The sequence below is a fragment of the Siphateles boraxobius genome, unplaced genomic scaffold (assembly GCF_051911475.1).
Source record: "Siphateles boraxobius isolate OS27281-9 unplaced genomic scaffold, OSU_SipBor_1 97, whole genome shotgun sequence".
In the NCBI taxonomy this organism is placed as follows: domain Eukaryota; kingdom Metazoa; phylum Chordata; class Actinopteri; order Cypriniformes; family Leuciscidae; genus Siphateles; species Siphateles boraxobius.
In genome coordinates, this window is record NW_027509227.1 from 2,110,001 (window position 1) to 2,124,121 (window position 14,121).

At 45.6% G+C, this 14,121-nt stretch overlaps 1 protein-coding gene across 4 annotated transcripts in view; it reads right to left on the reverse strand.

Moving 5' to 3' along the window:
- col15a1a (collagen, type XV, alpha 1a) overlaps positions 1–14,121 on the reverse strand; it is a 125,875-nt gene that overhangs the window by 32,313 nt on the left and 79,441 nt on the right. For all 4 annotated transcript variants that reach the window (XM_077224976.1, XM_077224977.1, XM_077224978.1 and 1 more), the window contains exons 24-28: positions 7,683–7,736; positions 6,403–6,468; positions 6,225–6,260; positions 5,474–5,527; positions 5,099–5,155 (exon numbers count right to left, since the gene is read on the reverse strand). In XM_077224976.1, coding sequence (XP_077081091.1) covers positions 5,099–5,155; positions 5,474–5,527; positions 6,225–6,260; positions 6,403–6,468; positions 7,683–7,736 — 267 coding nt within the window. The remainder of the gene's footprint in view (positions 1–5,098; positions 5,156–5,473; positions 5,528–6,224; positions 6,261–6,402; positions 6,469–7,682; positions 7,737–14,121) is intronic.

Genomic DNA, 14,121 nt, shown 5'->3' on the forward strand with positions numbered 1-14,121 from the left:
CAACAATCGTAACCCTTGTGTTGAAAACCCTATAACACCTGTGGTGTTCCCAGACAAAACTGACCGGCCTGCAAAAAACTGCTTATAAATCTTTCGTCCAGCTACCTTATCACCAAATATTGGATTTTATCAGCTTGTTTTCTTTCAGTTAGGACAGGTTTTGTATTTATTTTTGGAACTGATAAATCGTAGTCCTTATCTATCCGAGCTTACTCAGTTCCCTTTCGAGGAAACTCGCACTGCGTTGAGAATCGACAGATTGGGGAACGCCTTCAGCATGACGCGTCTGAAACCTGTATGGAACTAGTCCAATCTCGATTGGTGTTGCGTCATCACGTCACTCGTGACGTCACATGTGACGGTGAAGCGGAAGCTAGACGCCGGATCACAACAGCGTCAGCTTCTGGTCTTCAGCAAGCGTTCTGTGTGACTGTACTGTCTTTTTGGTGTTGTCTGTCTGAATCACTCTCTATAAATCAATATATATAAAGCAAAGTATGGCGAGCAAATAATAAAGGCAGTGTGCGTCCCCTTGCCCGCGCTATGAGCAAGGGTGACACACACACACACTCTGTGTTGTTTGTCTGGGAGTGGACCATGCATGGGCAGCGCTCGGGGGCCCTGTTCGATGAATCAGGCCAGGCTCGCGCTCCCTGTGGGTCGGGACCCGCGTCTTCACACATGGGGTTCGCAAATGGAGCTGGTGGATGAGGTTGAGACGGCTTTGGCCTTTTCTCAACAATCAGCAGTCAGCCCCGTCATTTTGTTCAGGAGTCGGAAGCTCTGCGGCTTCTTCCACCCAGGACGAGGACCCGATGCTCGAATTATTTAGCTTAGCAGAGTTAGATATTTTGGCCACCTCATTCTCCTGCCTTTGAGGAGCAGCAGACGCCTGAGGAGCTGCTGGAGGTTGTGGTCAGGGCAGTGGCCAAATTAAATATCGAATGGCCATCAGAAAAGCAGGAAGCGGACAGAAAAATCAAGCTAGATGAATGATTCCTGCATGCCCGGTCACAGCCTTGGTGTTGAGATCGTGGAGTAAGCCTCTCTCGTGCCGTTTATCGAGCCCCGATGTCCATGTATATTCCTCTATTGTGGGCTCGAAAGAGAAAGGCTATGGGGTGATGCCGTGGGTGGAAGAGACACTGGCATCTTATCTCTCGCCCGACACTACATCATCCCTGAGAGCTCCGGCACTGCCCTCCAAACCCTGCCGTACTACATCAGCCTTGGTGGGGAAAGCATATCTGGAGGCGGGCCCATACCCATACGATGGGTATATTGCAGGCATATCAGGCCGACCTCATCAAACAGGTGGACGACAGTGGGGAGGTCTCCCTCGACGATATTACTGAACTCCGTTGAGTGCTGACTTGTCTCTCCATGCTACTAAAGAGACCCCCCCTGCCATCGGTCGCTCCATGACCAGAGACACCTGTAGCTGAACCTGTCGGGCATTTGAGAGAAGGACAGGGCCTTCCTCCTCGATGCCCGTTTTCGCCTTCTGGCCTTTTCGGCGAGGTTTTAGGAGGCGAAGCGACAGTCAACTGCATTCAAACAGCTAATCCCCCGCTGTCGTTACAGATCTCCTCGCACCTGCAACAGCAGAAGGAGAGTGTTGGCTCTCGTACCCCCCCCACAAAAGGCCTGGGGCCAGAGACAACACTCTCAGTCAAAGTCCTGTAAACCGAAGACAGATCTGAGGACTGTCATTTAGGCGAGGAAGGCTTCGGCGAAGAGGTCCTGACGCGATATGCAGGCCTCTGAGGGGTAAAGAATTCAGTTTGAGTATCGTCCACCAAAATTCAGCGGGGTGGTGCACACACTTGTCAGCCCCGAGCAGGGTCGGGTCATGGAACAAGAAGTTCAGTCCCTCTTAGCGAAGGAAACCACAGAGAAGGTTCCTCTTCAGGAGAGGGAATCCGGGTTCTACAGCCGGTACTTCATAGTTCCCAAAAAGGATGGGGGGTAACATCCTATAATAGATCTCAGGATATTGAATCGTTCTCTGAGGAGGTTCAGATTCAAGATGCTAACTATACCTATTATCGTGAGTCAGATCAGGTCCAAGGACTGGTTTGTCACGATAGATCTAAAAGACGCGTACTTCCACATATCCATCCTTCCCCATCACAGGAAGTGTCTGAGCTTCGGTTTTGGGGACGAACCATTCCATTTCGGCCTTGGATTGTCTCCTTGCACCTTCAAGAAATGCATGGATGCTGCTCTAGCTCCACTGAGACTTCAGGGCATTCGTATTCTCAATTATATTGACGACTGGCTCATTGTGGCACATTTAGAGGAGATGGCAGTTCAAAATTGAGATGTTGTTCTGCACCATCTGAGGTGCTTGGGTTTGAGACTCAATGTCAAGAAAAGTTCACTAATTCCTCAACAGAGAACGACATTCCAGGGGGTATTGTGGGACTCAGTTACGATTTGGGCACAGTTGTCTCCTGATAACATCTTGACTACAGTCACCAGTATCAGGCTAGGCCAGGCCATCACTGTCAAACATGTTCAAAGAGTTCTGGGTCTTCTGGCAGCAGCGTCCAATGTAATACCTTCTGGCCTTCTGTACATGAGGGCCCTTGAGTGGTGGCTCAGGACCAGAGGGTTTTCCCAGAGGGAGAACCCATTTTGCACGATCAAAGTAATACGCAGGTCCCTTCGTTCTTTGGTCAAGTGGAAGAAACCATGGTTCCTGTCCCAGGCCCTGTGTTGGGAGCACCATGTCAAAGAAAAATAGTGACCACAGATGCGTCCCACACAGGCTGGGGAGCGATCATTGAGGGCCGCTACACCAGGGGTCCATGGAAGGACCATCATCTCTTGTGGCACATCAATTGCCTGGAGATGATGGCAGTATTTCTGGCTCTCAGACATTTCCTTCCGGACCACAGAGGCCATCATGTTCTAGTGCGAACAGACAATACGTCGATGGTCTCATATATAAATTGACAGGGGGGGCTTGAGATGCGCCCTCTATGCAGACTGGTGCACCAGGTCCTTCTGTGGTCCCAGGGCAAACTACTCTCAATCAAAGCAATGTTTATTCCTGGGGACAAACAATGTGGGGGCAGACATCCTGTCGAGGCAGGGGCTGAGGCCCGGGGGATGGAGACTCCAACCCGAGACGGTGGAGTTGATATGGAAGAAGTTTGGTCAAGCGGAAGTGGAACTGTTCGCCTCTCACAAGAACACACACTTTCCACTCTGGTTTTCCCTCACGCATCCAGCTCACCTGGGACTGGATGCCATGGAGCAGGCATGGCCGAGGCAACATCTGTACGAGTTTCCCCCGATCGCTCTGCTCCCAGAGGTTCTAAAGAGGGTTCAGCGGCACGGGGTCAGTTTGCTCCTAGTAGCCCCGTACTGACTGGCCCGAGTATGGTTTTCAGACATCATAGCTCTTCTAGCAGGCCCTCCCTGGCAAATCCCAATCAGGAGGGACCTTCTTTCTCAGGCCAGGGGCACAATATACTCCCTCGGCCTGAGCTGTGGGTCTGGCCCCTGAGGGGGACCAACTCGTAAATGCTGGTCTCTCAACCGAGGTTGTTGAGACTATCCTAAACTCTAGAGCCCCCTCCACGAGGAAACTGTATGCATTAAAATGGAATGTATTTACTTTATGGTGCAGAGAACATCGGTTGGACCCAATTAACTGCCCAGTGGCTTCAGTGCTGGAGTTTCTCCAGAATCGCTTCTCTGACGGGCTTTCCCCGTCCACTCTTAAGGTCTATGTGGTGGCCATATCTGCCTTCCACACGCCTCTAGGGGTAGGCACTCTGGGGAGACACCCACTTATAGTACATTTCCTTTGCGAAGCTAGGAGGATGAGGGCTGTCGTCCAGACCAGGATCCCCACGGGGGACCTGGCAGTGGTTCTTGAAGGGCTATCCCTGGCACCTTTCGAAACTTTGGACGCGGTGACCGTGAAATGTAAGCCTGAAGGGGGGACCTGTAAGTGCTATCTGTTTCTCCCTCTTGTCTCGAGTTCGCTCCTGGCAGAGTGAGAGCCATTCTCCACCCTAGACCTGGCTATGTGCCTAAGGTGCCTTCAAATGTGGCATGGTCTGTAATCTTGCAGGTATTTCATCCTCCACCGCATGTTTCGGCTGATCAAGCTAAGCTACATCTTTTATGCCCTTTTAGGTCCTCGGGCTGGAGGAAGTCGGAACAGTTGCTTGTGTATTTTCAGTCACCTATGAGGGGTTCTCCTGTCTCTAAACAAGCTATTAGCAGATGGATTTTAGAGGCTATTTCTTCAGCGTACGAGGGTTACAGATGTAACCCCAGACTTTTTTTTTGGTTGGTGAAAAAAGCGTTATTTGTGGATAATTTTATGAACACAAAACATATGAAAAAATTGCAGTTTATCACACTAGTGTGCTTTAATGTATAACCTGTACATTTGTTTAGAATTTTATGGTCAAGATGTGGTCAGTACTCTTCAGCTGAACTGATATTAGTGATAATAAGTGTGTGTGTGTGTGTGTGTGTGTGTGTGTGTGTGTGTGTGTGTGTGTGTGTGTGTGTGTGTGTGTGTGTGTGTGTGTGTGTGTGTGTGTGTGTGTGTGTGTGTGTGTGTGTGTGTGTGTGTGTGTGTGTGTGTGTGTGTGTGTACAAAATGGCACAAAGTCACACTTGTGGTGTTCCTGGTCAAAATTGACCGGCCTACAAGAAACTGGTTACGCTTTTTTACCAGCAAATATTGGATTCAATCTTTTTGTCAACTTGTTTTCTTTAAATAAGGACAGATTTTTTATTTATTTTTTAAACGTTTGATCAATTGAAACTATTGACAAAATGTCAAAATGACCCGAACACAACATGAGGGTAAAGCCAGGAAAACGGACTGAAGACGCTTCATGTCTGTGTTGTTGTGATGTAAAGTTTGCGCAGCTGCCCTGAATGATGAATATCTTTAAAGAATGTCAAGGGCAGCAATCTGGATCTCATACAGTTTTGAGTAAAGACATGAAATGCTTTGAGTAAAAGAGCTCAATAATATGTTTTGATGACACTGTATCTGATCAAAGATGATTTTCAGAGCATTTCAGGTCAGTAAAAACACACGGCACATGGATGTACTCACAGGTAAACCGACTGACTCTCCTTTCTCTCCCTTCCGCCCGTCGACCCCTGGACGACCCTGGACACACACAACACCAGTTCATCATAGAAATTAATTCCTTTATTCATCGCAAAATTCAGCTTTGTTCAGGAATAAATTACACTTTACTATATATTCACATAGAAAACAGCTGTTTTACATTTGAATTATATTTCTGTTTTTACTGTATTTCTGATCAAATAAATGCAGCTTTAGTGAGCAGAAACATTAACATCTCACTAACCCCAGACCTTTGACCGATACGCTCCTGCTCTTCATAAGAATTATATAATGTTAATGTTAAAGACAGTTATGGTACAATATATTGTTGTATATTGAGTTTTTCAGGTAACTTACCGGACGTCCTGGAAATCCAAATTCCCCCTTTGGTCCAGTGGGTCCGATGAGGCCCTGGATCAGATTAATAACACACAGATCAGAGATCAGATCAGACTGAACTCTCTGTGTGTGTCTGTTCTCTGGACTTATTTTAAAACACAATCAGCAAAGGCACTTAAAAAGAAAAAATATGTGAATTGGAAAATGTCAGGGGAGTCAGACCGACTCTGACCGATTTAAACTCTTAATCCGTCACTCCTGAACGGAAATGTAGTGTGTATATTGTGTTTTCTATCAAGAGCAAGCAATCTATAAGGACTTCTAAATGCATGTCAATGCGAAATTATAAGTAAGTAGTTGGGGAAAAACGACTAATTTTATAGTATCTTTGTTGCAGTGTGCTGAGTAGCTCCGCCCACACTGTAATCTCATTGGTCCATTTCAGAAAGGTGTATTTTAAATATTAAGTATGATCTGATTGTCTGATTTTGTCGCCGCTTGTGGTATTTTAGTTTTCAGTGTGGACAGAAAAGAAGACTTGTTACACTGAGAGAAATTCAACTAAAGATTTCAGTTAATAACCCAATCACAAACTCATTACATCAGGTGGAGCTGATCTGATGGAGGAGTAGCAGAAATACTGATGTTTGCATTATAATTGATGGGATTCATTGAACACGCTCCCTCCAAACTTTCATTTGGAGAATTCATGATGAAATATATGTGTGAAAAATATGAATAAATCACGATCACGACGTCTTCCTCTCACCTTTTCCCCAGGCGGGCCAGGAACACCACGGTCTCCCTGAGAATTACAGTAAAAAGCAAGGAAATCAAATAAAGACTTTACAACCATGACAAAGCTATCTGCGATGTCTCGGGGTTAAAGTGCATGGCTCTGATCTGGAGAATCCAGTGATTAAAGGATTGTGAAAGTTGTGAGTGACCTTTAGTCCTGTTGGTCCCTGTGGACCCGAGACTCCAGACACGAACCCCGACTCTCCTTTCTGACCCTGGAACAGCAATCAGTGGGAAATACATATTTATATGCACACATTAATACTAACACACTAACATCCCTATTCATCAACTGCGGGAACTTATTATGATAATGTGTGAAATCAGAATATAATACACACGCAGACCTCTGCAGCCATTTTAATCACACACACACACACACACACACACACACACACACACACACACGCAAGCACACACAAAAACACATGCGCGCGCACGCACACACACACACACACATACATACTCACACACACACGCACGCACGCACACACAAAAACACACACACACACACACACTTACACACACACATACATACACACACACACGCCGGGTGTTTAGTTTCACACAGTCCTCCATCATCTGCAGGATGTTATGAGATTATGAGGATTATGACACCAGTAGATCAATAATTCAATATCCATTAAGAGAATCATATTGGGGTAATTTAAAGTTTTGAGGTGATTTTTTATAGCGTTTATGAAGACATTTATAATGTTACAAGAGATTTTATTTCAAATAAATGCTGGTCTTTTGAACTTTCTACTCATCAAAGAATCCTGAAATATGAAATATATGATGGTTTTTACAGAAATATGAAGCAGCAAAACAGTTTTCAACACTGATAATAATCATAAATGTTTCTTGAGCATCAACTCATCATATTATACTGATTTCTGAAGGATCATGTGACACTGAAGACTGGAGTAATGATGCTGAAAATTCAGCAATTTATTTTTTTCTTATTTAATTGAAATGAGCTGTAATGTCACCCTTTGCATAATGAACTAAATGTTTGTTAGTTTCAAACAGAGACAAAAAAAACTTTACAGAAAATTAAAAATTGTGTGTGTGTGTGTGTGTGTGTGTGTGTGTGTGTGTGTGTGTGTGTGTGTGTGTGTGTGTGTGTGTGTGTGTGTGTGTGTGTGTGTGTGAGTGTGTGTGTGTGCGTGTGTGTGTGTGTGTGTGTGTGTGTGATTAAAATGGCTGCAGAGGTTTGCGTGTGTATGATATTCTGATTCCACACATTATCATAATAAGTGTGTGTGTGTGTGTTCTGAGGGGTTTGCATCTGGTAAAGCTCTTGATCACAAATTATTAAACAGCTCCACACACACACACACACACACACACACACACACACACACACACACACACACACACACACACACACACACACACACACACACACACACACACAGTATCTCACCTTTGACCCCTGGATCCCCGGGGCCCCGCTGTCACCCTTCGGACCTCTCGGACCCTGGGGAATCAAAACAAAACTATTTCTTCATTTTGTCATCATTGCTGTAAGGTAATTAAAATAGATTAAAATAAATTCTAAAGTGCAAAACCCACAAATATCCAAATGATCCAAAACCCAAAGCTCTCAACTGTAATCACGTTTATTAACTTTAAAATATACTTAATTTCAGATGCCTAAACACATAATTCCAGTAATTGTTGTAGTTAAATGTTCCATCACAACATCGAGTCTGTTTTTGTAGCTTGTGAAACGATGTGTGGGTTATTATCTCAAACCACACGTTTGAAAGCTATAATGATTTTGTGTTTTGTGGCATAAAATCTACAGATCTGTGAGCATTGACACTGAAGCAGAAACTTTTGTATTTCACTGCACTTATGCCTGTCAGTGCCTGTGAAGTCCATAATAAAGCAAAGCTAATGTGTCCTAAGTGTTTAAAATGCAATTTCACAGGCAGCTCAACGCAGAATTCAATGACTTATTGTAAATAATGCAATTACACTGCAGTGTGTAGTGTGTACACTCCTGCGCTGCGACTGTACCGTCGTCTCTACACTCGTCTTATTGAGCGTTTCTCTGTGTGAGAGAAAATCATGACAATAACGTCTGGAATGCTGGAAAGCACAAGATGACACGTATTTTAAGACCTAAAACAATAAGTGATCAAGTCAAGTTTTATTTATAGATAAATAAAGTTTAACACAAGTTTAACACAACCGTAGTTGATCCAAAGTGCTTTACAGTACAATCAAATAAATCAATCAAATAAAATAAAGATGCCTAATCTTCATAATAATTGTTTCTTTAATAATATTAATAATACTGCAAAATTATATTCAGGATGGTCAAAGAAAGTGTTGAACTGTTGTCCTTTTAAATCAATGTTGTCTTTTTTGATTCAATGTTTTTTTATCCAATGTTGTCTTTTTTGATTCAATGTTTTTTATTCAGTTTTGTCTTTTTTGATTCAATGTTTTTTATTCAGTTTTGTCTTTTTTGATTCAATGTTTTTGATTCAATGTTTTCTTTTCTGATTCACTGATGTGTTTCCCTTTCAAGGGAACTCAAGCTGCGTTTGAGACGCGGTGGGAATGCTCTGCGTGATTACGTCGTGAAGCACGTGTAAAATCAGTCCAATGGAAGCCCGCTACTACATAGGTGACGTCATAGACCAGGAAACTATAAAGCACCCTTGAAATCAGACCGCGATAGCTTCTGTACCTTCAGCAAGCGCTCTCTGTATATCTGTCCTTGTCTATTTATTGTTGTCTGTCAAGCCCCTTATATATATATATATATATATTTATCACCATGGCGAGCAAGAAGAGTTATAAGCGTTGTGTTGTTCCCTGCCCTCGTTATATCACGGGTGGGGACACACACCGTATGTGTATTGCTTGTTTGGGAGTGGAGCATGCCCAGTCAGTCCTCGAGGGGGCTGATTGTGAGCATTGCATGAGTTTGTCTATGAAAACTCTCCGCTCTTGCCGGGCGTTCTTTGAGGAGGACGGTTCGGTTCACACTCCCCGAGGTGCGGGTCCCGCTTCTGCCGAGGCACAGCGTCGGCTTTCATCTTGGGGTTCGCAGATGGATCTAGTAGCGGGGTTTGAGACGGGCCCCGCCCTTTCTCAGCCCTTACCTGCTGGATCCGGTGTCTTTGCCCAGGAAGGAGCCCGCTCTGCGGCTTCTCCTTCCCAGGCTGAGGCACCAATATTGCGGCTATCCAGTTCTGAGGATCTGGATGTCGCTGATATGGGGGATATTGAGTGTTCGCCAGCTCATTCCCCTGCTGATGAGGAGCTTTGGGAGGTTTTATCTCGTGCCGTTACTAAATTAAATATTGAGTGGCAAGCCGATGATGTTGATGTTGAATCTAGAAAAAGTCTTTTAGATGAACGATATCTGCCATCTAGATCACGACCTCCTCGTCGGGAACTCCCGTTTTTTCCCGATCTCCACACCGAGGTCTCGAGATCGTGGATTAAACCGGCTTCTTTCAGAGTGCATAATCAGCAGACTAGTAACTATAGTAAAGTTCAAGGGATTGATCACTTTGGTTATTTGACTATGCCTCGTGCTGAAGACACGCTAGCAAGCTATCTCTCCCCCGAGTCATCGTCTTCTCTGAAAGCCCCGACATTACCCACTAAACCTTTAAAAAATAGATCTTTGTTAGTGGGTAAAGCCAGTAGACTATGGAGTGCCGCAAGGATCGGTGTTAGGCCCTCTGCTATTCTCAATATATATGCTGCCACTTGGTAATATTATAAGAAAACATGGAATTAATTTCCACTGTTATGCTGATATCACTCAATTATATATCTCATCATGACCAGATGAAAACACTAACTTATCTAAATTGACAGAGTGTCTAAATGATATAAAATGCTGGATGATGTGTAATTTCCTGCTATTAAATTCAGATAAAACGGAGGTACTACTTATTGGTCCAAAAAACTACCCACAAAATCCCTTACAATACAACTTTAATTTAGAAGGATGTCCTGTTACTTTATCCACTACAGTAAAAGACCTGGGTGTTACACTAGACCGCTACTTGACTTTCGAAAATCATATTTCATATATTACAAGAGCAGCCTTTTTCCACCTTAGAAACATTGCTAAGCTACGTAACATGCTATCTGTTTCTGATGCAGAAAAGTTAGTTCATGCATTCATGACCTCGAGACTAGATTATTGTAATGCTATATTAGCTGGTTGTCCTGCATCCTCAATAAACAAGTTACAGTTAGTGCAAAATGCAGCCGCTAGAGTTCTTACTAGATCAAGAAAATATGATCATATAACACCTATTTTATCATCTCTACACTGGTTACCTATTAAGTTACGTATCAATTACAAAGTATTCCTACTGACCTATAAAGCCCTAAATGGTTTAGCTCCTGTGTATTTAACAGACCTTCTATCGCCATAGAATCTATCGCGTTCTTTAAGATCACTAAATTCGAGGCTTCTGGTCATTCCTAGGATATCTAAGTCCACTAAAGGAGGGAGGGCGTTCTCACATTTAGCTCCTAAACTCTGGAATAGCCTTCCTGATATTGTTCGAGACTCAGACTCGCTGTCCCAGTTTAAAACTAGATTAAAGACGCATCTCTTTAACCAAGCATTCACTTAATGCTTAACCTTTAATACTACTGCTGAATCAGTTCGAATGCATTAACATTATGAACATCAGCTATGCTAATTATTTCCCATCTGCCTTTCTGCTGTTATCTCGGGACGCTAGTCCCGAGGTAAATAGCGTTCGTCAGCTCCAGTTTGTATCCAGCCTCTCACGGAGACTTCAGATGCCCAAAGCGCCTGTGAAGAGACGCCTCGACGCCTGTGAAGAGACGACTCAAAGCCGGCGATATGTTATGCCATAAATTAATACATGATTAACTAACTGTATTTTTCTATGTACATTTCCGAAATGCACTTTCTGTAAAGCTGCTTTGAGACAATGTGTATTGTGAAAAGCGCTATACAAATAAATTTGAATTGAATTGAATTGAATTAAAGCGTATTCGGCAGCAGGTCAGGCAGCGGCATACTTACATACTATGTCGATTCTCCAAGCATACCAGGCTGACCTGCTGAGGGACATGGACAGTTGTGAGGAAGTTAGTGCTGAGGCAATTCGAGAATTGCGTAGCACGACAGATCTGTCTCTCCGGGCCACCAAGGAAACAGCCAAATCTGTGGGCCGTTCTATGGCAGCCCTGGTGGCCACGGAACGTCATTTATGGCTAAATCTTTCAGATATTAAAGACAAAGATAGATCTGTTCTTCTGGATGCACCGCTTTCACCATCAAGTCTGTTCGGCGACGCTATAAATTGTGTTGTCGATCGGTTCCAAGAAAACAAAAAACAAGCGGCTGCGTTTCAGAGGTTTCTTCCTCGCCGGTCCAGTGTCCCCGAGGCTGCTCGCAATATAAAGCCTGAGCAGTCTCGTCCGTCTACGAGCTCCGCACACACACACACAGATATCAGCAAAAACAGAGGGTTACCGCTCGGGCTCCTCCTCAATCTTGGTTTCCTGAGTGGCGGTCGCAGCCCAAGCCTGTTAGAGGTAGACAGGATCTGAGGGCTGTCATCACTAAGAGAGCTGGGTCTAAGAAGAAGTCCTGACGCCAAGGCTATCAGGCTTCTGAGGGTGGTCCCCTCCAGGGAGGAACGGTTCCGAGGAACCGTCCCTCCTTGGCACCCTCCGGGGGGCGATTCTCCGAGGAGAGTCGCAGCGTTGCCACTTCGGTTGTTCCCTGCCGGTTCACCGCTTCAGGGCGCCGAGGTGTCAGCGTCCCCGTGCAATCCTCTGAGGAGGGTTGTAGAACGGTCAGTTCGGTTGTTCCCTGCCGGTTCGCCGCTTCAGGGCACCGAGATGATTGTTCAATCAAATCCAGAGACCAGTCCCGAGGGACTGGTTCCCCTATCGGAATTTCTGGCAGTGTGGAAACTTCTGCCAAATATTTCTTCATGGGTCCTGCGTATAATAGAAAAGGGTTACAGAATTCGGTTCGGTTCTCGTCCGCCCAGATTTCAGGGGGTCCTCTCTACGTTAGTGGACTCACAGCAGGCTCTGGTTATGGAGCAGGAAGTACTGACGCTTCTTCAAAAAGGAGCTATAGAAAGGGTTTCTCCTCCCAGCAGAGGGTCAGGGTTTTACAGCCGTTACTTCATTGTTCCAAAGAAGGATGGAGGGTTGCGTCCTGTTCTAGATCTGCGCCATTTAAACAGCAGAGTTCAGAAACTCAAGTTCAGAATGCTTACACTCAAACAGATTGTATCACAGATTCAGTCCGAGGACTGGTTTGTCACAATAGACTTGAAGGACGCGTACTTCCATGTATCTATCCATCCTCATCACAGGAAGTTCCTGAGGTTCGCTTTCCTGAGGTTTCGCTTTAGGCCCAGTGCTGGGGGCTTCTTTTCGACGCCTCACGCTTTCGACGGATGCTTCACTCACGGGATGGGGAGCGGTCATGAGTGGCCGCTCGGCGCAAGGTCTTTGGCAGGACCATCAATGTTCCTGGCACATAAATCGTTTGGAGTTGATGGCGGTATTTCTAGCGCTCAAATATTTCCTGCCAGACCTGAGAGGCCGTCATGTGTTGGTCCGCACAGACAACACATCGGTGGTCTCTTACATCAACCATCAGGGGGGTCTGAGGTCACGACACCTTTGCAAACAGGCCCATCAGATCCTCCTTTGGTCCCAAGGGAGATTGCTGTCACTCAGGGCAGTATATATTCCAGGGAAACAGAATGTGGGAGCGGATATTCTGTCAAGACAGGGGCTGAGGCCCGGGGAGTGGAGACTTCACCCAGAGGTGGTGGAGCTCCTGTGGGAGAAGTTCGGTCAGGCTCAAGTAGACCTTTTTCGCATCATTAGATTCAACTCATTGTCCCATGTTGTTTTTTCTCATGCACCCAGCTCCTCTCGGACTGGGTGCTATGGTGCAGGTGTGGCCGAGGCTGCACCTGTACGCCTTTCCCCCGATACCGATGCTCCCGGGGGTTCTGGAGAGGGTTCGCCGAGAAGGGGCTCGTCTGCTACTAGTAGCCCCTTACTGGCCGACCCGAGTTTGGTTCTCGGACTTAGTGTCTCTTCTGGACGGCTCTCCCATGGAGATTCCTCTCAGGAGGGACCTGTTGACCCAGGCAGGGGGCACAATACTTCACCCTCGGCCGGAGTTGTGGAAACTGTGGCCTGGCCTCTGAAGGGGCCCGGCTCAGGGAATCCGGTCTCTCGACTGAGGTCGTTGAGACCATCCTCCAATCCAGAGCTCCTTCCACGAGAAGGCTTTATGCATTGAAATGGAAATTATTCTCCACTTGGTGTGGTGAACGTCGCTTAGATCCTGTTAACTGCCCTGTTGGTTCAGTTCTTGATTTCCTGCAAGACCGTTTCTCTGCCAGATTATCTCCTTCCACCTTGAAGGTTTATGTGGCGGCTATATCTGCCTACCACACCCCTCTGGGGGGTGCTTCTATTGGGAGAGATCCTTTAATCACTCGCTTTCTTCGTGGTACATTGAGGTTGAGACCTGCACTGCTCTCTAGAGCACCGGCATGGGACTTGGCCATTGTACTTGAGGGTCTGGCCTTGGCTCCCTTCGAGCCCATTGAGGAGGTTTCAGAAAAATTCCTCACCCTAAAATCTTTATTTCTCCTTGCTATTTCCTCTATCAAGAGAATTGGTGATTTACATGCTCTGTCAGTTGCTCCTTCATGTCTGGAATTTGCACCTGGTATGGTGAAGGCATTTCTCTACCCCAGGTCAGGTTATATCCCTAAGGTCCCACTGAATGTTGGGGGCCCAATAGTGCTGCAGGCCTTTTATCCTCCACCCTTTAATACCCCAGACCAGGAACAGCT